We start from the raw sequence: 26,823 nt of genomic DNA on the forward strand, positions 1-26,823 counted from the left end.
AATAGTTATGTTATTACTGTTCTCTCATCTATAGTGTTATGCCAGTTCAAAATTTGTAACGAGATTGTAATCATCTTCCATGAGGCTCGCTGATGTGTTATCTTAAGTGCTGTAATATATATATATATATATATGTTATAAAACTTAATAAAAATAAGAAAGTTTCAAGAGATTGAGAGAGAGCGAGAGAGGTTAAGAGAGAATGAGAGGAGATTCTCTTATTGATCTGTATATCAAACTTATGAATTTCTTAAAGAATTCAACGATATATATAGGCGTACAAAGGGGACTATGCTAGCTCACTATGCTAGCACTATGCACTATGCATTTGACGACTAGATAAATATGGTCATACAATTCAATATAGTTTATAACACTTCCCCTTTGGATGACCATATTTAAAGAATATGCCTCGTTAAAACCTTGCCAAGGAAAAACCCTGTGGGAAAAAACCAATGGCGAAGGAAAAAGAGTACATTATTCATATGTATCGCCGAGTGGTTTAGGATTGCTTCATTAAAACCTTGCAAAGGAAAACCCAGTGGGATAAAACCTTAGCGAAGGAAAAAGAGTACAATCAGCACAAGTCTTCAAGACATTACTTCCCCTGAAAAGTGCATGATAACAGGTCTTCAAACCTCCGCATTCCAATGTTCTGCATAATCTTCTTAAATGTTGCAGTTGGTAATGCTTTAGTGAATAAATCTGCCAGATTTTTTTTTTTTACTTGACCGTACCTTCTTGATATCAATTTTAACTTTCTTCTCATGAATTGCAATGATCTTCTTGTGTGTATCTGAAAGATAACTCGCATTTGTACATCCAACTAACTGTGGACTTGATCCATGTTGATAAAATAATCACAACTGGATCTTTCTGCTGATCACTACTCTTCTGGAGTTGTACTCTTCTGGAGTTCTTGTAAATAACACAATTAGTGGAGAATTCATCAACATTAAACCGCTAACCTCATTTTTAATAAAAACGGTGGTCAGCCTTTTGGCTTGAGTAACGCAAACATTGGTGAGAATCCAATGCCCCGAAAACCTAAGGGTTCAGAGATGTTGTATCATAATTTTCTTAATAAAAGAGATATTCAGCTCATCTTCATTCACATCTCATCTTCTTCCATTTTCTGTAATCATACTGCATTTTTACTCTGCAATCTCTTTCTGCATTTTTATTCTGCAATGGCTCAGCGATCTTCTCATGGCCAATATATGAGGTACTCTGCACCTTGTTCATCAGTTGTTCCTGCTTCTACCACAGGTGCTATCATGCAATATAATGATCTGACTCGTAGGGCAGATAATGAAGCTATCTATGAGCTTGTGAGTCTCGGTACCCGATACTCATCATCCATTGTCGCATTTTCTCAGCGACTGCAATCCAGAACTTGTGGAGTTGACGATCTCCACGAGAATATTGCTATACTTCAGCGACTTCTTCTGGAGTCCAACATGAAGATAGAATCAATAAAGCAAGAGAATAGGAATTTAAAATCCTTGCTTAAATCTTCTTTTCGATTGCCCACCGCTTTAGATAGGGATGCCATGCAGATTCTTGAAGAACAAGAGCATTTGAAGAATGAGGCAAAGTGCCTTAAATTTCTGTAATTCTTGTTTCAAGATAATAAAATAATATTTCACAAATATTCATATTTGTGTTTCTATCTTTTGGTAAATGTTCTGTGTGCTTTATTTCTTCTTTAATAATGCACATTTCATATCAAACACATAATATGAATCTGAAATACTAATTGTTATTAAAAGATGGCATTTCATGACTAATAACATCATCCATCTTCCCCTTGAAGCCGCAAGGGTTTCAGATTTATATTTCAAATATGTGCAGTTTTTATGAGCTCTTCTGGAGTTTCAATGACATTTAAATCATATATATAAACTGCAATAATAGCTTGTTTTCATTTGCGTTTGGATTGCTTTAGATCATATAAGGATCTTTGAAACTTGATAGAATACATATTTCCAGATGTATTCATATTAGAAGTTTCAGACATTTTCTATCCTTCAGGAATTTTCATATATATATATATATATATATATATCATGATCCAATGATCCATATAAATATGCAGTTAATCATGCATATCCAAACTCTCGGTAACTTTCAAGCTAATAAAAATCTCAATATGATTTTAACCACTTTAAAAACATATCAATATTGTTTCTTCGAGAAACTAACTTGTGATCTCTATATCACATTTTCATATTAAAAGCTTCAGGCTTTTTATATCATGTATATAAATATCCATTGATATTTAACAAAAATCACATCTTTAGGTATTTGGACTTCAAGTCAATATTTATCACATTTTACTTAGTGATATCAATTCTGCATATTAATTCTGCAGGAATTGAGAAACTGACTCGTGATTTATATATCACATTTTTATTTCCTTTCTATAAATACCTACTGACATTCAACAAGCATCACCTCTTTAGGTGTTTGGACTAAAAGTCCCGATGCATCATATTTTACTAGTGAATCAATTCTGCAGGAATTGTTTCTTTCAAATACTGGCCAATATTTTACGTCAGTATTCTTTGACGGTTCTTGATTCACTTGCTACATTACTTCTGGTAATGAATTGCCATCTCATATGGAAATACGTTGTTGACAACGATTTTATTTCTATCCATAATTTCTCCATTATTCATGAAATGTAACGAGATCTCGTTATTTTCAGGTACCTGTCCCTCTTCAAGGGAAGACATTTTCATGAAAAACCTCTTCAGGAGGCACTCTTCAAGAGTTTATATAGGAGAATTTTATACAGAGAATTTGGATGTACTTTATTACTTGTTTTGTGGGTATGGCCTCTTCAGGAGCACCAAATTATTTGTGCCTTTCTCTTTTGAGATACTCTATCTTTTGTATCGATAAGTCTCACATGCCTTTATACATGTTTTTAGACTGCTGAATTTCTTAATTGTCCTACAGGGACTTCAATCCTCGCTGGGATTTTAGCAGCTAGAATATGAGACATTTTTATCTTATTGCATCTAAAATTTAATTATCATCTGAACTTCTGGTTCACATATGATAATCAAGAAAGTTTCAAGAGATTGAGAGAGAGCGAGAGAGGTTAAGAGAGAATGAGAGGAGATTCTCTTATTGATCTGTATATCAAACTTATGAATTTCTTAAAGAATTCAACGATATATATAGGCGTACAAAGGGGACTATGCTAGTTTACTATGCTAGCACTATGCACTATGCATTTGACGACTAGATAAATATAGTCATACAATTTAATATAATTTATAACAATATATATATTGTAGATGGTCAAAATACATTCATTACTAAAGAAAAAAATAAATAAATAAAAAATGAGGGTTAGGGGTCCCAACAAATACTCTAAATCACTAGATAACATAGAATAAGATTCTGTAATAGGGAGATATGCATGAGTTGACTTGTCTCGAAGTAGTTGAAAGTCTCCAATTTTGTGCCTTTACGTACTTTTAGATAGGATAGACAAAAGTCACTACTTCTTGGCAATAGAAAGCACCAATAGACTTTTCATTAATTACTAAATTAAGAGTTAAAATCTTCATCTTAAATATTGCTTTAAATTTAAAATATATAATAATTACTCTACAAATTTTAATTTTTAGAAATTAGTATATTTAATTTATATGGAGATCAGAGCTCGGAATAAGAAAGACAGCATTATAGTATAAGAAGGGTTGGAGTATACTTGCTCAGATGACTGAGCATGCTACTTCGAACACTTGCTCAGAATGACCAAGCATATTGCTCGATGTGCTTGCTTGGTATGCTTATTCGGAATGGCCGAGTGTTCTTGTGGGGCATCTTTGCTCGGAATGGACAAGCATACTACTTGGCACACTTGCTCGGAGGCGTCGAGTAACTTACAGTGAAAAGAGACAATGTACAAGTGAAAGGAAAGTGCAAAAGTATGGAAGTAAAAGGCCAAGTTACCAATGAGGGTAAGAGTGAAAGGCATGGAACGGATGAGTAAAGGTGAAGTAAGAGTACTAGGAAGGCATTGATGAAAGTAGGCGAGATTGTAGTGAACAGGGACTGTGAGCAAGGAAAAGAAAAAGAAGCAGTATTTGATTGGGCGATACCCACCAGCGTTTATGAAATCTGAAGCTTCCTCGTACTTGCTAGATACTACTGAAGGTTCGTGGAAATTTTTTCAAAGATCCTAACTCCGCTGACGATGTTGACAGAAGAATATAAGGATCATATGGAGCAATGCATGTGAAGACAACTTTCAAAGTTAAAAAAACAATTAGTATTGAGACTTGACCTAACTCTCCCAGAGGGAACCAGAGGATTCACTATTACAGTGACGCGTCAAGGAGCGGGCTTGGATGCATACTAATGCAACATGGAAGAGTGATCGCCTATACCTCAAGGCAACCAAAACCCTATGAAAAAAAATACCTTACTCATGATCTTGAGTTAGCAGCAGTGGTGTTTGCTATAAAGATCTTGAGTTGGCAAGCCTAATTTTCCCAACCCCCTGCTAATCGCACCAAGGAGGCTCAAGGGAGGGACCCCCAGCTAGTTCAAATAAAGATGGAACTTCAAAAATGGGAAGTGAAGGGAATCTAACATACCGAGGAAGGATTTGCATCTCTAACGATGAAGAGATTAGGAAGACCATTTTGGATTAAGCCCATTGATCTATTTATTTGGTACATCTTGGAAGTATAAAAATGTACATAGACATAAAATTGAGTTTCTAGTGGAATAATATGAAAAGAGAGATTGCAAAATTCATAGCAAGGTGCATGACTTGCCAAAGAATCAAAGCGGAACACTAGAAATCAAGTTGTATAGCCTATTCAGATAGTTAAAACCGTTACAGCAACTCCACCCTTCCTTCTGCTACCAATCTACACACAGACTAATTACCCTTCTCCTCTTCATGAGCCTGCCCCCAAGCACTTGTGACAGCCACTATTGCTCCATCCCAAAGCCTGAAACCCCTCTGGCGTCCTCTCCCAAATTTGAAATCCTAAGAGCTCTGCCACATCCCCTCTGTTGGACTCTCCGAAGTTAAGGGTAGCAATATGTTATATTACCTGTTAACCCAACACGAACATAATACGATAATAGCGGGTTAGAGTTTAGTCTTAACGAGTATGGATCAAAATAAGTTGACCCATTAAGACACAATTACTTAACAGGTTGATAATAAGTCAACCTGTTTTGACCAGTTATGACACGTTAAGAAAGTTAAAGTTACAATTATATCTTTATACCTAAAAGTAAAATTGTTAGAATTTCAATTTCGATATTTTAATTGTTTGGATTGTAATTTTAGACTTGTAATTAGTTTTATAATTTTTATAAATATTGTGATTTTAATATTTATTTAAAATTATACTAAATTTAATAAGATGAAACGAGTTAATTTTGGGCCTATTCAATTTATTTACATAAACAATTTGAAACAGGTTGTATTGTGTCATGTTAACCTATTTAGTAATATTCACTAATGGTTCAAAACGGGTTGACACGACCTGACCTGTTATGTTAATGGGTCATGTTAAGGTTTGAGATTTTGATAAGATAAGCTTAACGGGTCAGGTTAGGGTTGATCTATATAGTATAATATACATACTTTGACATGACACGAACACGACCTGTTAATACGATTTGATACCCCTACTTAAAGCCTGAGGCCAACCCCGTCACCACTGAGCCTACCGTTGACGCTGATTGTTACCGTGGTGCAGATCTCCATCCAACCATGGTCTGGGTTTTCTCACGTAAAAATCAAGGTTGTTACTCTATGTCTATTTATCATGTAATTTCTTCTTTGTTTTAATTTTTGGTGCATGAATTGTCCCTTGAATTATTCTATGGATTTATGTTTGCTAAGATATGAATCATGCTCAATGCGATAGCTCAATCGAGCCTTGAAAATCCAACTAGAATGCAAAGTAGTTTATGAAATTGTCTTTTGAAATGGCCTTAGGATTATAGTAGTATATAAAATTATAGAATGTATATAAAGAGGAAAAAACAGTTTAGTTTTCTAAAATTAGATTAAAATTTAAGAAAGAATTCAACTTGTGCCATTGGCAATTTGGCCTTTAGGAAATTAAAGAATGTATTTGAAGTGGAGATAAACAGTTTAGTTTTATAAAATTGGATTAAAATTTAGGAAAGTATTTAACTTGAAATACATTGGCAATTTGGCATGCATTTAGGAAGTTATATGATGCATTTTAAGTGGAGAAAAACAGTTTAATTTAGGAAAGCATGAATCATAAAATATTTGTATTATATTACTGCACATTCACTTTACAGAAGAAGCAAAGCGGTCGGTATTTTTACTAAGAAAGAAGCAAGTGTATAGACTTTTTTAACTTTTCATAGTGCGAATTTGGGGCCAACTTGGGCTAGTTTTTGGTCTCTGGAATTTGGTTTGGGGCTAACTTGATTTCAATCTATACAAAGTCAGCCAGTTTAGAAACCATGGATTCAATGCCATCGGGCGAGATTAGACATGTTGTATGTGCTATGAGTTTATAATGCATAATATGCCTTAGCTCCTGCTATAAATGTCTTCAGAATCAAATGAAGGGTTAATCTTCTGCACTAGTAATCTCTTTTACGTATTGTCTCGATCTACCATCTTATCCTGATCTTTAAGTACTATTTAACTGGTAATGGTAATACTGGTTAAACTCTTATATATGTACAAAGACACAGACGAAAGATGCGTATGAGAGTAGGGAAAATAAAATGTGAATAAAGAAGGGGGAAAAAAAAGGAGCAGTCCAGGGCTTTTTGATAAAGCTATAGATCACGTTCACTAGTTGTTGGCTTGATTGTATTCTTTTAATTTGTAGATCATGGCAGATATCTCGTGTTTTGTTGACCATGACTCAACACATGATGCACGCGTTGGTCAGCAATACCTTTAGGAAGAATGCAGCATAGGGAGATATAATTTTCTTTCTTTTCTTTTTTTCTTTTTTTTTTTTCTTTTTATTTATTTATTTATTTATTTTTTAAGCAAACATATTCATTAAATTAGGCAAAATGATACATGAAGAAGGGGTGGAGTTCCCGACAATTACTCCGAAACAAACATATAACAGTTCTAAAACAATCAAAAAAATAATGTTTAGTCTTTTCCTTTATTTAATAGCCATGTTAATGCGCGCACACAGTACTCACTACTTATCATAACATTCATGACACTTATGATCAGAGAGACCAAACGAATTAAGGATAAGTATGATCATACCGTTATGATAATAGTTTTTTGAAGTTATGGTACTGCTCAGAGTAACTATACGAATTATTGGTACTGTTGTTTGCTAAGCAGTTATTGATGGTCTTGGTTAGCTAATATGTGTTCTTCGATTTTGCAGGCAAGGCATTTTTTCGGGTTTTTTTTGGTTGGTATGATATGGAAATACCACCCTATAGTGAAAAGATAATCAATCGACTAAAAACCGAACTTCAAAAAATACAACTAGAAATGAATATTGAAATATTTTGATATCGACAAGAAATAGAAACTGAAAGGCACAAGAGAAAACTTGAGTGTCAATTTAGTTATAATAATTTCAATGTTATGGGTACTTTGTTTAGGATTTTATTTTGGAAAATTCTGTGAAAACAATGTAATGAAGACGTAATTTGTTTAGGATTTTGTATTAAGTTTATTCTTTTTGGCTTAATTTTCAGCCTTTTAATTTTACTCGCATGTCACTCTTTGTATGAAACAGCTACTATTTCCTTTGTTCCAGATGTCACTGCCCTCTCAGCTTTCAGGAAAAAAGGGAATCTAGCGAAGCTCAATTTTTTCAATCAAAAAGATTTTTTGAATGTGATTTTATCAATCAAAAGTATTAACAAATTTGTAATCACCTATTTTCCACAGATTTCCTCAAATCCCGATAAGATGGGTATAATTTTTATCCAAAAAAAGAGGTGTCATGTGGATAAGTACCACTTCTGTCTTGTGGCTGCAATGCATCTTACGAAGACATGCCAGAAATGTCTGGGTTTGGGGTTCATTCAGTTTAGAATTTATACTGTTCCCAAATTTCTCATGCCAGCTGCCATCACTCCTTGCAGAGCAGAGATCACAATTTTCCTCAATCTGTTTTGCAACATCAGAGAGGGAAAATAATCGAACCAAGAATCAACAGCAATTCTCAGTAAGACAAATAAATTCTGAAAACCAAAAAATGTAACTTTTACAATAGCTGATGAATGGTACCATTCCAAAAATCTTCCATATAACAATCAAACACTCATCAGGAAAAAAAACTACTACCATTTAATAAATAATGTTATCATCTAATAAATATGCATTACAGGATCGGTGCCATGGCCACAATGTCTACAATTTACAATATCCACATGTTTATGGAGACAAAAAAATATGTCATCTCCACCAAAAATATGTCATCTGCACAAAAAATATGTCATCTCCACCATTAATACTTCTCCCATAAATAGCCATCTCCACCAATAACACACCACCAAAAACACAGTTATTTCCACCAATATTTAATCATCTTCACCAAAACTGCATCATTTAGAAATAATGTCTCGGATCATCATCCTGGTCCGAGAGATGCAATCCTAAATGAACAAAAAGTCACTACTATCCTTTAAAAAATGAAAAAGCAACCATATTTAAAGTCGACACAACATTCATTGAAGGAGCAGTCGGTCTAATATGAAGAGCCTCCTTTGTGTATACTTGATTAGATGTGTACTGTGAGTGGCATAAAAAAAATATATTAAAAGAACCAACACAATAAAAATATGTTATACCATAGTGTAGTTTAAAATACCTGTGAGTAAGAAGCAGCCCATGCGAGGGAAGTATAGAAAGCTGGTGTTAATGAAGTCCAAAAACTTTCTTCCAGAGAAACAGAAGCAAATGCAATGTAAGAAGAAAACTTATCCAACTGCCAAACCTAGACGGATAAAAGCCCCATATGCTCTGTGAATTTCACACATCTACTGCCTCTTTCAATCAACTATATCAAACAGAGACCAAGGGCCTTTATGGAGTAAACTCAAGTCCAACTTCTCATGCTTAACCTTACAATGCTTGCAGTGTGAAAAAACTACACCAAGAAGTAAATGTGATAGGATTTCTAATTCATCAAACAACCTTATGACATTGAGAACAAGCCATTTGTTTTGAGCCATATCATAATGGGGGCAGGGTGTCAACTAATTGAAACAAAAGCGCAAGATTCCAAGAAGAAGGTGTGTTTAGAGTTATTATGTTTATATTATGATTATAATATACCAATAAACAGAGAAATACAAAGAAGTCAACAAATCTAAATATAAATGCCCCATTTTTTTCACTAATTCATCTTCCAGTTTTTACCTAATATTGATTACAAAATTACTACTAAAAAGGCTTTTAACGAGCAGGGTTAAAGATGCAAATTCCTACTAAAAAGCACAGTGGCCAATTCCAAATGTATATTTATATTTTTCCCCAAACAAATTCCTGTTGTTCTCTTGGCCTCGATCGGACTTCCAAAACATGTTTTGCCTGTTGTTGTGAAGCCCAAAAAGCCAGAGAACATGTTCAATGGCAAGCCAAACCCATGAAACCAAAGCTTGATCAATTGCATGATCAGCAGAACATAAGCACCCAAAACACAGCAGGTGAGGAAGTTTAAGGACAGTGGGGGAGGTGAAAATTTACCATTCGGATTTCTGGGGAAGCGAAGCTGGATGGAGGGGAGCCGGAGGCGACGCCGGAAATTGAGGGCTGCTCTTGATACCCATTATAGATAACCTAACCCCCCCCCCCCCCCCCCCCACCCCCCCGGGATTTAAATTTCAAATCAATTTTCCTTTTTTAAAAAAAATAAATAAATAAATTACGTGGCATGCCACGTAGCATGACACTTCAGTCGGCACAGCAGTTCGGGACAAAACTTTGGTAACTGTAGAAGTACTCAATAGGAAGATTGGTTCATTTTTCCATCTTCCATATAGCATCTGGTAATTCTACAGTTGATTCCCAGCCCAGATCATCAATGGTTTCTAGATTCAAGGTCTCTAAGCATACTAAATTGCCTATGGAAGTAAACAAATGTGACCTAAGAGATCTTCATTTGACCAATCTTAGAAAATTGGTGCTGAATGACTCAAGACACTTCCACGAGTTCAGGGCAATCGTCAATCACCCCAACAAAAAATTATGTAACTTTCAGTCCTTGTCCATGAAGGCTGGATTGCTTTCATTCCCTCGTAAGGTAATAGATATACAACAAGTAGTGCAAGGATGTCCTCGTCCTTGGAAGCTGCACATAGAAGGATGGAGAGAGAAGCTACCAGATTGGCACAAATTTCCTTGGAACCTTACCAAGTTAACTTTGTGGGGATCCAGCCTAGTGGAAGACGTAATGCCAACACCAGGAAGCTGCCTAACTTGAGGGTCTTAAGTGGATGGGAAGTTTTTGTAGGGAAGCAGATGGTCTGCTTGGAAAATGGTTTTCCTAAACTAGAATCTTTACTCCTACGTGGCTTGCTCAATTTGGAGGAGTGGACAGTTGAGTCAGGTGCCATGCCCAGTCTTCACCATTTGAAGATTTCAAACTGCATCAAGTTGAATGAAGATGGTTCCAGATGGATTAAGGTTTGTCTCTACCCTTCAGGAACTGGAGATACGTTGGATGCCAAGGACATTCAAACTTAGACTTGAAGGAGAGGGTTTCTTCAAAGCCCAGCATGTGCCATCCATTATTTTTCTGAACTGAAATCAGAATATCAGGTTTGTATGGTCTTTTTTTGTTGCCACCTTCTCTAATAACTCTAATTCCTTAATCCCTGCTTCTTTTCACTGCATTAATATTTTTTTTTTTTTTTTTTTTTTTTTGTGCTATCAACTTCAACAAGTTCACTTCCAAATTGGATTTGGAGTTATAAATTCCAAACTGGGAAGCATAAAAGGGAAAAAACAAAAACCAATCTAAGGAAAAACAAAACAATTCCAAATAGAGACGGAGCTTTTACCTTGAAAACACAATTAAACGGGTAATAAATCATTGATCCAGAGAACAAAGATATCATCTATATGAGAAGATAGAAGGGAGTAAAATAAGGTGTAGTGCATAAATGTATATATATATATCTTTGTTTTATCCATCCCAACTCAAATCACCCAGAGGTACCTGTGACTCTCAAGGAAGCTATTACTAATGTGGTTGCTCCCAATAAATCATCCATGAAAAGAGTTCTTCATGTGCAGGCACCTTAATTGGAGCAGTCTCTAAAATCATCGTGGCAGCGCAAGAATGGTCTGGCGCCTAGAACATTGAAGTTTTCAGTGGCAAAGAGTTGCTGGGCATGGAGCAATTTTTTGGATTCTCTTGACTACATACTAAATTTGTAGTCCTTCATTGCTTAGTTTAGTACATTTTTAGTCCATATGTATTTATGATAGATTGTTGTGTTGTTGCTTGGCGCAGACTTGTAATCAGTGTGGGTCTTTCGAATTAAGAGAATCAGTATATATCTATTACATATTAAACAAATTTTAAAGCACGCAATAATTTTTAATTTTTTGGATTTAAAATATTTCTTAAATGAAGTTGAAAATTTAAGGAAAATATATATTAAAAAACGTTAAAAAAATATGGAGCCCAAACCTGAACTTTGATTTTAGGTAGCCGCATCATTAACTGTTTGAGGTAGACTTTGAGAGGAAATGCCCACCCCCGCTTGAAGGCCAGTGAAAGTAGTTTCACCTTGTTGAAAAAACATGCTCGGATTGAACATTCACAAATGCGAACTTGTATTCTTAGATGAAGATAAATTTCCAAATGATGGCCGACACCACACAACAAAGGCCAAAGGGTCCCTTTCCTCCAAAGACGTAGGACAAATTGCTTGGCTTCCAGGTCTCAATTATGCAGTGCAAATTACTTTAGTGTAGGGTCCACATATTAACGCGTGAAGTCTTCTGGGTCACAGTTTTTTATAGCCTTTTAGGTCAAGGATCCGGCTTGCCACCAGTTGCAGATAACGTTGCAAGTATTGACCCTTTGTTATGATAACCCTCAATTGGCGTTCTCCCCCTACCCATAGAAACCAGAGAAAGGAAAAACTCTTTTCTGTTGCCTGATCTTCTCACTTGCTTCTCTCTGCATCGATGTGGAATTCCTTCCCCCTACCTCCTTTTACACCTCTCTACCTTGTCTTCTTCTTCTTGCTGCACCACCTTATCTGCACGGTCTCCGTTGAATCGTCGTCTCCTTACACATCCATCGACCAAATTCTCCTCAATTGTGGCTCCTTTGGCAATTCAACTGCCTTAGATGGTCGGACCTGGATTGGAGACGCTAATTCAAAATTCCTCCCTCTTGAACAATCGCTGAACAACCACGCATCTCTGACTCTTATCGCAGCTAGACAGTCCCCCACTGCTGCCCAAGTGCCCTTTGCCACAGCTCGCATCTCTCTCTCCACGTTCACCTACGATTTCCCCGTCACCGCAGGACAAAAGTTCATTCGACTATACTTTTACCCAGCTTCGTACTCCGACTTTGATCGCTCTAAAGCCCTCTTCTCCGTCAGAGCTGGTCCTTTTACTCTTCTTAGCAACTTCAACGCTTCACTCACGGCAGATGCTGATGGGGATTCCGGCGATACCATATTCAGAGAATACTGTGTCAACATTGAGGAGGATCAGAGGTTGAACATAACCTTCACTCCATCTCCGACCGTTTCTGATTCCTATGCTTTTATCAACGGGATTGAAATCGTATCGATGCCTCCAAATCTCTATTACACTCGGGCGGAGGATCAAGGTTTTTCTTTTATCGGCCAGCACAACCTGTACAGCATCAAGAACAGCACTGCTCTCGAGACAGTATACAGATTCAATGTTGGAGGGCGCTCCATCTCACCCACTGAAGACACCGGAATGTTTCGGGGTTGGAGCCAGGATGACAAGTACTTGAAAGAATATAACGTACTTTTTCTACCTTTCAACGACACCATCAATCTAAGCTTTGCCACAGTACCTGCGTACGCTGCACCGGAATATGTCTATCGGACTGCCCGAACTCTGGGGAACGACACGGATATCAACTTGAGCTACAATCTAACTTGGGAATTCCCCGTTGATTCTGGATTTTATTATTTCATAAGGCTACACTTTTGCGAGTTTCAGCCAGAGATTGTCCAGCCGTCCGACAGAAGGTTCCGTATTTTCATAGCAAATCAAACCGCTGAGAAAGATGCCGACGTGATTCTCTGGAGTGGTGGAAATGGTGTGCCCGTATATAAAGACTACGCCGTTCCGATATTCACTAAAGAAAGAGACAAGAAGGTGAACCTCTACATTGCTATAGGAGCAGAACCGCGGAGGTGGATGACTTCTTACCAAGATGCAATCATGAACGGCATCGAAATCTTCAAAATAAGCGACTCTTCCAACGGCAATCTCGCCGGACCCAACCCCGACCCAATTCTGGTGACCCCTCCGACGATTGAGCCACCAAAACAATCGACGAACTCAAAGAACAGTAGAAGAACAACCATTTTCGTTGCTGCTGGTGGAGTAACCGGATTAATTATGGCTTCGATTCTCGGGTTCTTGATTTTCCGGACGGGTAAGAAGGAGAAGAATTTGTCGTGCTCCACCGACTGGACAACTTGGAGGGGTCCGTTTTCGCTCTCGACGACCAAGTCAACAAAGACTTGTAGATCGTCTCTGTGGGTAGCTCTGAGTCGTCCGATTTATTATGCCGCGGAATCCCAAATTCAGGACATTCAAGATGGAGAAGAGAGTCAAGGACTCCGACCCTACTGATGGGTACTGCATGGCTGGGACTAGTTTCTCTCTCTTGGGACAGATCAACCATGACCATTACGGAAGCAACTCATTTTACTCCAGACATAAAATTATAAATAGTATTTTGTGTTTATGAAGAATATTAGTTTAATTTTCTTTTGCTGAGTAATTTCTCATTATCACTTAGACTCTTTTTTCTCCCAAAGAGAATCATGTTTTGTCGATTTTAAACTTATTTAGAATAATGATATTTATAATCGTAGTTGTATAAATATTGTATAATCTTTTAAAAAAAATAAATTAATACCAAATTTATATAAAAAAAATTAAATCTTTTAATCGCGAATTTCACTTTTTTTTTTTTAAACGATTGTACGATATTTACACACTCAACGACGGTACGTAGCATTACCTTTTAATTTATCTCTTGTGGCTGCATTTTCCGGTTAGGGGTCCATACGCTATGATTTGATTATACTCTCTTTTCAATAGTAGTTAATGGTTTACAAATGATAATAAATTGTTTCTAAATAATAGTGTTCTCGAACATGCTCTTATATAGTTTGATATTAATGATTTATATATAGATGATTTGTAATATAAAGTTCGGTATTCAAATATTCATTCATAAAATTAGCTATAATACCATTTGCAAGCATTATAAGCATAACGATAATCTCTTCTGTAGGGAAGAAAAACTAAGGCATCCATAACCATTTCCATTTTAATCAAAAGTTGTGAAATAAGATTTTGGTGAGCTTCCATTAGATCATACCTAATGAATGTGCACGATCAGGATCGTTTAGAACAACAACACGAGGTTCATCTTTCTTCTTCCATCAAAAGTTGTCTACATATCTATAATTGTTTGTGAAGTATGAATCAAGAAGTGCTATTTTGCAAAAAAGGGAATGATCCTCTGGTACAAAATAAGTTTTAATCTGAAAAGGATATTGCATTGAAGTAAATAAAACTGATGAAAAAACTTGAGTGATTTTATACCGAAAGAATATGCTCATCAGCAATTTGAAAATTGAAATAGAAAAATTTTATTTATCATCTCTACACACCACACGTCACACTTTCTTTTCTTGTACCAAATATTTGATATATAGATAATGAGTAAAAGAATTAGATTAAAAAAGTAATGTGTAGATATGATGAGTAATAAACATCATTGAAATAATATCATCAATAGAGAATATAACCGTTGGAAGATTATAACCGTCAGATATGATCGTTGAAAGAAATCATGACCCTCGAGAATATGGATATGGATGTTGGAGAAAATATAATCGTTTCAAATTATAATGTTTTTATGTGTGTTTTTTTAAGTATACGTGGCTTAAGAAGAAGGAAAATACTAATTAGATAAATAAAAGTGATCGAAAAAATTGACTGATTGTTATTTTTATTTTTATATATTTAATATTTAAGAAAATAATTATTAGTGAATTTGTATTTTTTTTAGTTTTTAAAAATGATTAAAGATGTATAAAAAATAATTAAAATAAGAACAAAAAAATAAAAAAAGTACATTTGCATTTGTCAATCCAAACTATCGGTACCATAAAGTTACCGGTAGAAGGAATCTAAGGTATCGTTTGGTTATACAAATGAGATAGAGAGTTAAAAATTGAATAAAATATTATTAGAATATAATTTTTATTTTAAAATTTAAAAAAATTAAATTGTTTATTATATTTTTGTATAGAAGTTTCGAAAACTTAATAATGAAATGAGATGAGATGATTTATATAACCAAACGAACCCTTACAAGAATCCTTCATGTTCTCATGAGATTAAAATAATATAAAAGAAGAATAAAAATAAATATTTAAATATAGTAAAGAAATATTTATATATTTATATATTTATTTATAAACAGTTTGTTATATCATAATTTTGAAAAGGCGCCGGTTAAAATAGAAAAAGTGAATTTTGCAAAAGTTTAACTACTTCGCTCCAAGTGGTCTTAAAGATAATAGATTTGAGTTTGCAAGAATAATTTTTTATTTTAGCTCCCCAAAATCTTTTTATTTTTTATTTTTTATAATTTCTTTATTCAACCTTGCAAGACCTTCTAATTTATATTAGTTCTGGTTTAAATAATGAGGTGAGATAAGATAAAAGTTGAATAAAATATTATTAACATATTATTTTTATTTTAAGATTTGAAAAAGTTGAACTGTTTATTGTATTTTGTTTAAAAATTTTAAAAAATTATAATAATTAAATGAGATGAAATAGGATGAGTTGAGATGATTTTAGGCATGTTTTCCTCCGCAACTAGCTGTTGCATCTGTTGCTGCTGGAACATCAAACCTTTTATCATCATTTTTTATTTTAGAAATTCTTGATATCCTAAAGTTTCATCTCATGGACCGTATATCTAAAGAAAAAGAAATCGAAGAAGAAGCAGCTAGATTAAATAAATACTAGCTAGAGAAAGAACCCATTAGAGGTAAATTTTTGTTTTTTAAGGATAAAATACACTTCATTCATTCATAACAGACATTACAAACTGACTTGAAACATACATCCAAGCTAACAAAAATTTTTAACGCTCCCCAATACACAAAAATCTTTGTGTATTGACTTAGTCTTGTCCGTTGCTGTAATTCTCTACAGACAAACCGTCTGAGAGATAGCATTATATTCTAAAAAAGAGTTTACAAACACCCACTCTATCTGAAGACAGAGGGTACAAACTCCACACTCTATTTAAGACAGAGTTGGGGACACACTCTAGGAACCAACGTCTTAGAGAAAATGTGTGTGTGTGTGTGTGTGTGTGTTTTTTTTTTTTTTTTTTTTTTCAATAACCTAAAACAAAGTAAATGACAGAAAACACAGATTACATGAAAAAATAACAAATGTAGATCTGTGTTTTCTACCTTGCAGGAAATCAAAAATTTTAAAAAAAAATTAAGAAATTGTTGTGTTGCGTGGGGGACACATGCTGCCCTAAAATTATGGCGGGAGGTCGGGTCTAAAAAAATCGAAAGCCCTGGTCCCAGAAAAGCCGCACCTAGCGGCAGCTATGCTCCCCTAGCAGAGGCGCATGAAACCCATTGAATCGTGCGTGTTTCTCACGCGCCAATCCATACAGTGGACTTTTTCATCCATATGAAGAATCGGTGCATTGTAAATCTTGTGATGGGACACATGATGGCCTTTGGAAACCAGAGAGCAACAAATCAACATTTCGCTCTACTTTGACCTTTAAAACCAAAAAATTGAAAAAAGAAAGGGAAAAAACTAGGGAAATGAAGGAGAGAGGGAGGAGGAGGAAGGGGCGGAGCTTTATGCGCATGTTTGGTTTAGAGTTGGTTTCTAGAGCGAAGGAGGAGCCCAAAATATTAATTATTAAATTAAAATCTACATCTTCAATGTTAAATATTGCTTTGAAATTAAGATATATAATAATTACTCTATAAATTTTAATTTTTGAAAATTATTATCTTTTATTTTACATGTATAAAATGACACGTCGAGAGTCGGAGTTTTGACTAGGAATAAGCTCGAAAATTTAAAATACCGAGCATTAAAGCACAACAAATGTTTGAGCATACTTGCTAGAATGGCCTAGTATGTTGTTCGAAACACTTGCTCGGAATGACCGAGCATATTGCTAGGTATACTTGCTCGGTGTGCTTGCTTGATATACTTGGTTGGTATTCTTGCTTGGCGTGCTTGCTCAGAATGCTTGAGCATACCTACTCGACTTCTTTGCTCGTGATGGTCATCAATAATCTCGAGCAACTTGCTCAAAAGCTAAAGTTTTTTATCAACTCAAAGATTGCTATTGTCGATAATGGAGCACATAAAGTCTAGAGGAAATAATAGAATTTGTGGCATTGAGATTCCACCTAGACCTAGAGTGTCAGAGTTGGCACTAGGGTAACATAATTAGTTACAGTGAAAAGACAGAATGCACACATGAAAAGAAAGTGCAAAGTGTTGAAATAAAATGCAAAGTTACCAGTGAAGGTAAGAGTGAAAGGCAAGAAACAGGCAATCAAGTGAAAAATGAGTGTCAGTTTGACATACGTGAAAGTAGGCGAGATTGGGCAAAATTCTAGTGAATGAGGATTGTGAATGAAGAAAAGGAAAAGAAATGAGAAAAAAAAAATAAAAATAAAAAGTGAAATAAACCAACTCCAAATGACTGTTAAAAATTCTTACTAATCAAAATAAATGGGAATTGTGCCAAATCTATGAACAATCATGTGAATTATTTATTCATTATTGTGACGCCCCAGGTTATCGCTTTGGATGTAACGGAGACTTAGAGCATAAGGACATGCAACACATGATTACATACCTCCGTTCATGACAATTAATATATAATACATCCTAGTATTCAACTAGAAGTATGTAATAATCGTAGTGGAATAAAGGTGACTAAAATAAAACTTGTGTTGGAATGAACTAAACATCCCAATTACATTAATAATTATCAAGTTCAAACTTAAAGGTAGCACATCCTGAATACAACTACTTAAAATCAAGTCTCAACGGTTAGATCAACTCTTTCATACCCTCCAAGGTATGAAGAGTTTATTCCTATAAACATAATAATCTAATATAATCTTTGTTCAAGGTCTGACTCCTCCTCAACCAATTGTATCCATTGATCCATCCTAGTCTGTCTCCTTTGATACTGATACAACTTCTATCATTTTGAAGGGAATGGTAGTGGGACTATCATAGTGAGATTTCTTAAAATTTCAATAAGTTAACAATCAAAGATAAATTATGCATTACATATGATAAATATGACATGAATGCATGCAAGGAAATCTATATTAGTCTCCCATCTAGCTCTTTTCAAAAATTCTTTCAAGCCATACCAAGACATTTTGATGCACATTTTTTTACAGAGAACATTTTCCATTTCATCTTTAAAAAAATATAACCTTTCCTCATCATTAAAACTATCATTAACATTAACATCTTAACATATAGTATCATCACAGTTCCTCATATGCACTGTGAATACCTGCTGGTGACCATAATACAACTCATATTAAAACTACATTATCTGTAGCTTGTTCTCAATGCCTTGGTAACATAACAAAACATCATAACATATGCACCCATCAGTCTTAGGCACCATAAAATTGACTTCGCTCCGGTATTCTTTAAAAATAATTCATTCGAAACTCATTGACTGTTCTTTATCAACTCAAGTATTTACCACTCCATTGTTACTCACTTTAGAGTAGACAAAAGAGTTCTAGTAGGATAATTCCTCATTCTACCCTTTAGGGTTGTGACAAAATTTATATTTCCATGTTATGCTTGAAAATGTTTTTCATGACATGTTTGTGAAGTGTGAGATGACAATTTCACATAATATACTCATATGGTAGAAAAATTGCATATGTCATGTGAACAATTAATCAAATGCACAATGTTATGTTTCATGCTCAAAATGAAATTTATATAATGAATATGACATTTATCAATAATTCATAAATAAATTATGTACAAATTAGAGGTTAACTTACAAACTTTCTGAAGTTAGAGAATCGATGCAGCTGAAATCAAGTTATTATAAGTTAGGATTTGAACCACTAAGGAAGAAGTTCATAATCAAAAGGGTTTAAAAATTGATATTTGCAAAACTGTCCCTAAAATCTTCAAAATTGCCAATAAGGCCCTAAATTTTTACTATTTGCAATCGAGCCCCAAAATTCACTAAATTTCACAAATCAAATATTTTATATGTTCTTAAACCATCTATTCCCTTAGAAGTGCAATATTCAAATCACAACTATATCAAACTTACCCAACATGTGGCATGCATCTTTTAAGGCCTATATGTGATTTTAAGTTTCAAACCTCTATGGATGCATGTGTGTTCAAATTCATCAAGTGGCAACCATGATTATAATCTTAGGGACAATTTAAGAACTTAGATTCAGGTCATAAAAATTCATCCCAACACTTAAGTACTTGATTAAGGCCAAAACATCATTAAACCATCCATTAGGCATATGCGTGATGTTTTTAGCTTTTCTTTTACCAAGAAATGTTTTAAAACCTAACTAAATCATGAATCTCCATTCTTATCCCAATCACAAGGCTTTTATAAATGTTCATGATTCAATACTAGGAAATTTAAGCAAAACTCCACAAATTAAACTTAAATAAAGTAAAATCGATGCATGCTAGATTATCAACACAAGATATGAATATATAGCATATCATGGCATGCTTTCAACCTCAAATTTAAACCTTCAAAGTTTATTCCCATACATTATTGAATCATATAAAATCATATTAAGACATGTCATGGCTAAAAATTCAACCCAAAGTAATTTATTCATTCATTACTCCCACATTGACCCGATTTGCATTTAGCATGGTAATCTTCAATAAAGCTCAATTAAATTTCATTCCCATGCCATAAATTAAAGCCTAACATACTATGATAAAAAAGGATAGGGCAAGGTTACTTACAAAAATCATGGCCCTTGAGCTCCAAACACAACCTCTCTTCAAGGACTCTCTCAAACACACCCGACTGTCACTCTTTCTTTACACTAAGAGGAGATGGCTCTCAAGAACTCAAGAGAAATCTTTGAGGAGTTGTGTGAGGAAGTGAGGAGGTGAATGAGATATTTATAGGGCTTCATGGAGGATAAGGGGTGTGGGTTTGGATGAAGAAGAGGCTTGTGATTGGTGGAAGTGGGCGCCTAATGATAGAGGGTGGAGGTGCAAAAATTCAGTTTGTGACATCTTTGTGCAGGTGAATAGTATTCAAACTCCCATCATTTCTACATTTTCGGGTGCTGCATTGTGTGTAAGGGGGCAGGTGCTGCCATGGTTCAAAAAATCAAAACAAATTGCAATGGATGGCAAGTGAGTTCATGCTAGTTGCCATTAGGAAGGGGTCTTCAAAGGCTGGCTAGATTTCATCACCTATTTGTCCTATCTTCATGGCTTTGTTTTGCAGGTATGATGATTACTTTTGATGGCCTTTTCAGGTGGTGTAAGGTGGAGGGATTGGCTGTCAAGTGATAATTTAGGGATTGGGGGTGGTTGCCAAGTGACCTCTTGTGTTAATGCCAATTGGTTTTGGAATTTCTTTGGAGAAAAATTGGTCAATTATCTCATGAGTACTTGATGGACCTCTTAGGGATGGGAGGGAAAGAGCAAAAAGTTCTTGAATGGTTGAAGGTCTTCGTTTGGTTCCAACTAAACTCCCTAAGGACATGGTTGGGTTTTTAGCTAGATTTCTTGGAGACATTTCATCCAATGCTTAGTCTAAACCTTGAGTGAGGTGGTGAGGTGTGAATAGTGAAATTTCCCTTAAAATTTTGGTGGAAATGGTATGGGTTAGGGCTAGTTTGACGAAGTGCACATGGTGGTGCACCTAGGTGCTGATTGGTAGTTATTAGGGCATTGACATGGTTTGGTTCCAATTGACATGTGTTGGGTCAATCCTAACCTTCTAGGTTAGTCTAAGAACAATGAAAATTAATAATAAAAACAAAAAATTTTAGATAATAATGTGAAGACAATATTTTAAAGAAAACCATGCAAAAATCAAGATTTGAGGTTACTAATCATGGGTGAGATGAATAGTACTTCTTAACTCAAGTTAGAAGTTTAACCATAGTTGGGAGGGAACCGTAGGGGCATGTGCTTGATTTTGGACTTGAGGAAACCAATAGTATGGTGTATGTAGGATTCATTTGAAAGGCTAAAATGAAAGACAAGGTTTTTGGGCTTTATGGGTTGGGCTTGTTGGACCATTTGTGTAAGCCTTGGGTGTGGGCTTTGGTGTAGGTTATTGTATGGACCTTATGTCCAAATTTGTGGGACTTACCTATGAACTTAAAAGGCCTACTAAGTAGGATCCCAATCTTAGATTGGACCAATGACCTTTGCTCTCATTAAGTTAAACCCAATGGCTTCATGCCCATTACATATTAGGGCTAATTTCTAAGGTTCTTCAAGAAAGACCTAGAACTTAATAATTCCCAAATGGGGTCTAGGGCTTATGGTACCTATTCTTAGCCCATCTCATTCTTAGTGAATTAGGGCCCTAATAAAACATGTTTGGGCTACTTCTAAATCCATCCACACTAAGCCTTTTAGCCTAGCCCATCAATATGCCATGTGTCATCCTGTGATATCCGCTCATTCTTTTTTATTCTTTAAGTATGAGTCTCGATTTACGTGTTAAACTTTAATCTACGTGCTGAGCCTCGATCTACGTGTTAAGCTCTCACTCTTCCTCACTCTCATCACCACGACCTTCCCCAACAAATTTCATATCCAAAGGAGCTGTGTATAACTCTCACTCTCCCTCACTCTCCAAGGCATGAAAGTTACTTCTAATGGCCGATCCACCGCTGTGAACCACAGTCTGGCCACCACCTTGCCACCACAACTCCACCACATCTTCCTCTACCTTTTCCTAATTTTCCATGAAGTTTTATGACCTTCATCCACCTCAAGCAAACTCCCACCATTTCTGATTCATTGTTCACGGCGTGATGCCGCTGTGCTCCACCACCTTTGACCACCACGAGGCCACTTTGAACCTTTCCAAGGTCACGCCTAACTATTCTTAAGCCCAAACTTCCACTTTATGTGGTGGACAGCCATCGTAAGCGGTGTTACCGCCACATACGACTCCTCCAACGCATGATTGTGACGAGCAGTGAGCGACGCACGAGTTATCCCATCAATGGTATAACCCTTTATCTCTAGTTATTTATGTTCATAATAGTTGATTGGTTCGACTGTAGACTGTGTAGTTAGTATTTGTGGAGTTCGCTGCGTAGTTGTGAAGTGAAGTGTAGTTGTGAGGTATTTGGCTTGATGGTGTAGTATTGTGGACTGTGCTGTAAAGTATGGGCATGAGATGGATGCTGTAGTTGTGATACGGCGAGAAGTGTGAAGGGAGTACGCATGGAGCATACTCTGTGTAGTACAATGACGCGTTGTGTGACATGCGCTGTAGTGACGTGTGGCGTAGAATGAAGGGAGTGCGCGTGGAGTGTACTCCATGTTGTATGGTGATGTATCGTGTGTTTTGCGTCATGATAATAAGCGTTGTAACAAAAGGAGTACGCGTGGTGTGTACTATGTTGTGTAGCGATGTACCGTGAGACGTGCATCATAGTGATGTGTGTCGTAGTGTAGATGGAAGAGAGTTCACGTGAGTGTACTCTGTACTATGTCGTGATATACTGGATGGCGTGTCATGAAGGGTTGGATGGCATAGCAGAGAAGCGTGGAGTGTATGGTTTAGCATCGGGAACTGTGTAACAGTGTCCTAAAATAATGGTGTTGTGGCTGTAGTCCAAGGAAACGAGTGTTGCCTTGAGGCTAACTTGTGGTTGAAGGTATGTGAAGTAGTGGAAAAGTATCGGAGAATGTAGCGGAAGCATGATGGGCATCGTGCTGTAACTCGGGAAATGGTCTTGAGCTGCATAATATGATAGAGGCGCATTTGTGGATGCAGTCCTTTTGTTAAGTGACGGGAACTGTGTAACAGTATCCCGAAGTAATGGTGATTGGCCTATAGCCCGGGGTGACAAGTGTCACCTTGTGGTTGACTATGGCTAAGAGTATAAGGGAGTGGTGGAAAAGTATCAGAGCGTGCAGCTGAAGCATGATGGGCATCGTGACGTGACTCGGGATTAGTCTCAAGCTGTGTGGTGTGACAGAGGTGCATTTGTGGATGTAGTCATCTCCTATCAATTGTTTGGATGAACTTTTACGGGACCGGGAAGTAGGAAGAGTCCTATCGACAGGGTTTGAGCAAGTTGGTAGTAGAGTATGGAGCTTGTTTATACAAGCCGGCATTCATTGGAATTTAAAGTTACTCTTAGGTGATAAAAGGGGATGAGATATAGGTGTCTTTGGTGAGACATGTGTGTCGGATAGGTTTACCATACATAATGGGTAAGCTGTCCTCAGCATGGTTACATAGTGTTTTAGCCCCAGAGTTGGCTTGAATTCATGTAGTCTGACTGGTTGGAAATGAAGATTTAGGATGGGTTAGAATACATGAAGGTAGTGACGAGTATATAGTCTAAGGTTGGGATGCATAACTCTATCAGTCAGAATCATGCATCGGAATGTGAAAATAGAAGAATAAGACGGATGTCTTAGTGTCTTAACCCTAAGGTGAATCACGGAGGTTCACTTTAAGGAATAAGACCCCGAAGGTTTTAATATAGTAAATGACACGTAAGAGACAGGGATGGACGAAGAGTGTTCCAAGTGAGGCATAGTTCTAGTTTTAGAATAATTCCTTATGCATTAGATAGGTGATGACGTAAGGTTATGTGTATGCATGTAGGTTGCCATCTGACACGCACATGAATGAACTACATGGATTGAGTATGGCATGAAGTTCAGGTAAGTATTACGTTCATATTCTTTTAGAGTTTTCTTTATACAAACGAATAAGTAGATGAAAGCTTTTCTCTAAAAGGAAAATGAAACTTTTCTCTATGAGACATGCTTTACGAGAGAAAAAGAAAAGGAAACATAAGTTTTTAAGTATAAATATGTAGTGGCCTTCCTTGGCAGTCTCTTTTCACGCACCCAAAGTATGTACGTGTATGTATGTGAATGGATGCTATAAATATTACGTGTTGTATGATGTTCACGAAAAGAAAAGAAATGTAGCTTTAAAAGACGTAAGAATTGTTAATGATTGTAAGGACTAAAACTGTAATGGACTGTGCCTAAAACAACTCTTAAGAAAAAGAAAGAAAACTATGCTTTAAACGACGCGAAGAAAGTTTATTAAAATGTCCATTAGAAAGTGAGGCCTCAGCCCTCTGTTTTAAAGTGTCCCTATAAAAGTGTTTAAAAATGTCCCTATGAAAGACGATATTTTAAATGATGCCATGAAAGACGACTTTTTCTAAAATGACTTTTATGAAAATTATGTCCTTTTAGTATGACTTTTATAAAAGAAACGAACTGAAGAACCGTAAGAACTGTAAGGATTGAAATAAAAGAATGGACTGTAAAGGAAAGGAAATGATTGAAAATGAATGAACGAACTGAATGCATGATGTATGAAAATACGTAACGACCACATGGACTAGAATAAAAATGATACCAAATGAATGGATTGGACTGGGCAGATTGTAATACCGGGTAAGCAGTACTGGTAGTGCACCTAGTGTTACATCCTGACGGAATGGATTTCCAACTCGTGGCCACGGGCAGAATTTGGTCCAAAAGGCCGCTAACCCCAGCACACGGGGCATAACTGTTTGCTATGGCCAATGAAAGTGATAAGAAAGAATGGATGCATGTTAAGAAAAGATGCATGTATGTATGTATGCACTGTATGCATGAATGTAAGTAAGAAAAGAGGAATCTATGTATGTATGTATGTGTGACTGTATGTAAAAGAACAAATGCATGAAAAGACTCTTTAAGAAATGAAGGCAGCGATGCGTGGAGAATTGTTTTTAAGAAGAAAGCATGTTTATTAAGAAAAACCCTACATCGCAATGTTTTAAAACAAAAAGAAAGACGTATGCATGCTAACTATAATATGTATGTATAGAATGATAAATGCATGACTGAAAATTTATGTTATGACATTTTAACTGTATGAAGTAATATTTACGAGTCATCGACTCATTTTAGTTTTTATGTGTACTTTCCTAGGAACAAGATGAGCATTACAGGTCAGGACGAGCATAGTCAAGGAGATGAGCATGAAGGCCTAGGCAAGATATCTTGTACGAGAAACTTTAATTATGAAATTTAATATTTTCTGCTGTAATCTTTTAATTAAGAAAATGAATTTTATTTATAACATGGAGTCTTTTATATCCTGGCATGAATGGAAAAGAAATTTTAAAGGAATCGTAATTCTCGTCGATTTTTATCAAAATCGTTATGAAAATGACCCACAATAAGAACGGGTGTTACACATCCCACTATTGGCCACTTGGTAAATTACCATAAAGAAATATTTAAAAAATTAAATTCTTCCAATAATTCTAACTAAACTCAACGAGTGAATCTCGTGCCAACTTAAATTCTACAAAAAATAAAATAAAATAATCACATCTCAAACTAGTTAGGATCTTAGGTGCTAAACTCAAGTCCTAAAGTGATTTTTTTAAGTGGAGTGTTACAATTATCTATTATTTTATCATTGATTTGACTAACCATTTGGTGCTGATTTTGTTTTGGATTCAAAATTGAATGCTGAAATGTTAATTGCTTTGTGTTGTTATTCATTTGTCATTATAACTTCTATTTGCTAATATTTGAATCATTGAAGAATGGTTAAAATTGGCAAGCTTGTCTACTTTTTCCATCATTTATTAAATCATTCCTACAAAAAAACGCTGCTTCCAACATGTCTCTATATCAAGCTATATGCTTGGGCAAAAGACATTGAATTAATAATTGCTACAATCTTTGGGAATATTGCATGTGGACAAAATATTGTTGGGCAATAATTGCTCAATATAAATTGTTCATGATAATTTGCTTATTTATTCACATTATCTACACTGACCACACTTATTGAGTCGTTGAACTTACCCATTCCTTTCATTATTTCTTTTTAAATGGAACTATAGAGCATAAGGACCATTGAAAGTTTTACAAGTACAACAACTACTATCATCATAGATAATCATATACAATTACTAGACGTAAGAATGAGAGTTTATTCTTGGATGGTGACACGTCTGAAGATATTATATGGCCCATGGCAAGATATGTGGGGAAACCATTAGGTTTTCTCCAATCTCCCAATAGTGGAATTAAATCAACCAACTGTTGCCTCTACCATAATAATGCATTCCCCTACACTAGAGAATGAATACCTGAATTTTTCCATGGAGGACCTATCACATGAAGAAGAGGATTTGAGTGGGATTTATCCCTAAGAAGGTAAACATATTTTCCTGGCTGCCTAGGATGGAAGATTTTGTTATGTAATCCTTTTATGTTTCATAAGATTTTGTATCTTTTGTTAATCACTCAAAGAA

At 35.7% G+C, this 26,823-nt stretch overlaps 2 protein-coding genes across 2 annotated transcripts; one reads left to right on the forward strand and one right to left on the reverse strand.

Moving 5' to 3' along the window:
- Positions 1-7,822: 7,822 nt before the first annotated feature.
- LOC122315597 lies at positions 7,823-11,794 on the reverse strand. The gene is made up of 3 exons (XM_043131600.1): positions 11,664-11,794; positions 8,835-8,960; positions 7,823-8,131 (listed from the first exon to the last, which is right to left on the reverse strand). Exons 1-3 carry the CDS (start codon positions 11,691-11,693, stop codon positions 7,916-7,918), a joined length of 372 nt encoding a protein of 123 aa, XP_042987534.1. The 5' UTR covers positions 11,694-11,794; the 3' UTR covers positions 7,823-7,915.
- Positions 11,795-12,166: 372 nt separating this feature from the next.
- Positions 12,167-13,831, forward strand: LOC122316205 (receptor-like protein kinase FERONIA). Its single transcript, XM_043132739.1, has one exon. It carries the CDS (start codon positions 12,167-12,169, stop codon positions 13,829-13,831), a length of 1,665 nt encoding a protein of 554 aa, XP_042988673.1.
- Positions 13,832-26,823: the final 12,992 nt, after the last annotated feature.

This window comes from Carya illinoinensis, chromosome 7, assembly GCF_018687715.1.
Source record: "Carya illinoinensis cultivar Pawnee chromosome 7, C.illinoinensisPawnee_v1, whole genome shotgun sequence".
NCBI classification, from domain to species: Eukaryota; Viridiplantae; Streptophyta; class Magnoliopsida; order Fagales; family Juglandaceae; genus Carya; species Carya illinoinensis.

What these genes read in the sequence shown, in the direction of transcription:
- LOC122315597 (XM_043131600.1), bottom strand. Translation starts at nt 11,693, where the DNA reads ATGATGCGGCTACCTAAAATCAAAGTTCAG. An exon ending in TACCTAAAATCAAAGTTCAG is followed by an intron (nt 8,961 to 11,663) that starts GTTTGGGCTCCA and finishes TTATCCGTCTAG; the next exon opens with GTTTGGCAGTTGGATAAGTT. An exon ending in GGGCTGCTTCTTACTCACAG is followed by an intron (nt 8,132 to 8,834) that starts GTATTTTAAACT and finishes GTTGCAAAACAG; the next exon opens with ATTGAGGAAAATTGTGATCT.
- LOC122316205 (XM_043132739.1), top strand. Translation starts at nt 12,167, where the DNA reads ATGTGGAATTCCTTCCCCCTACCTCCTTTTACACCTCTCTACCTTGTC.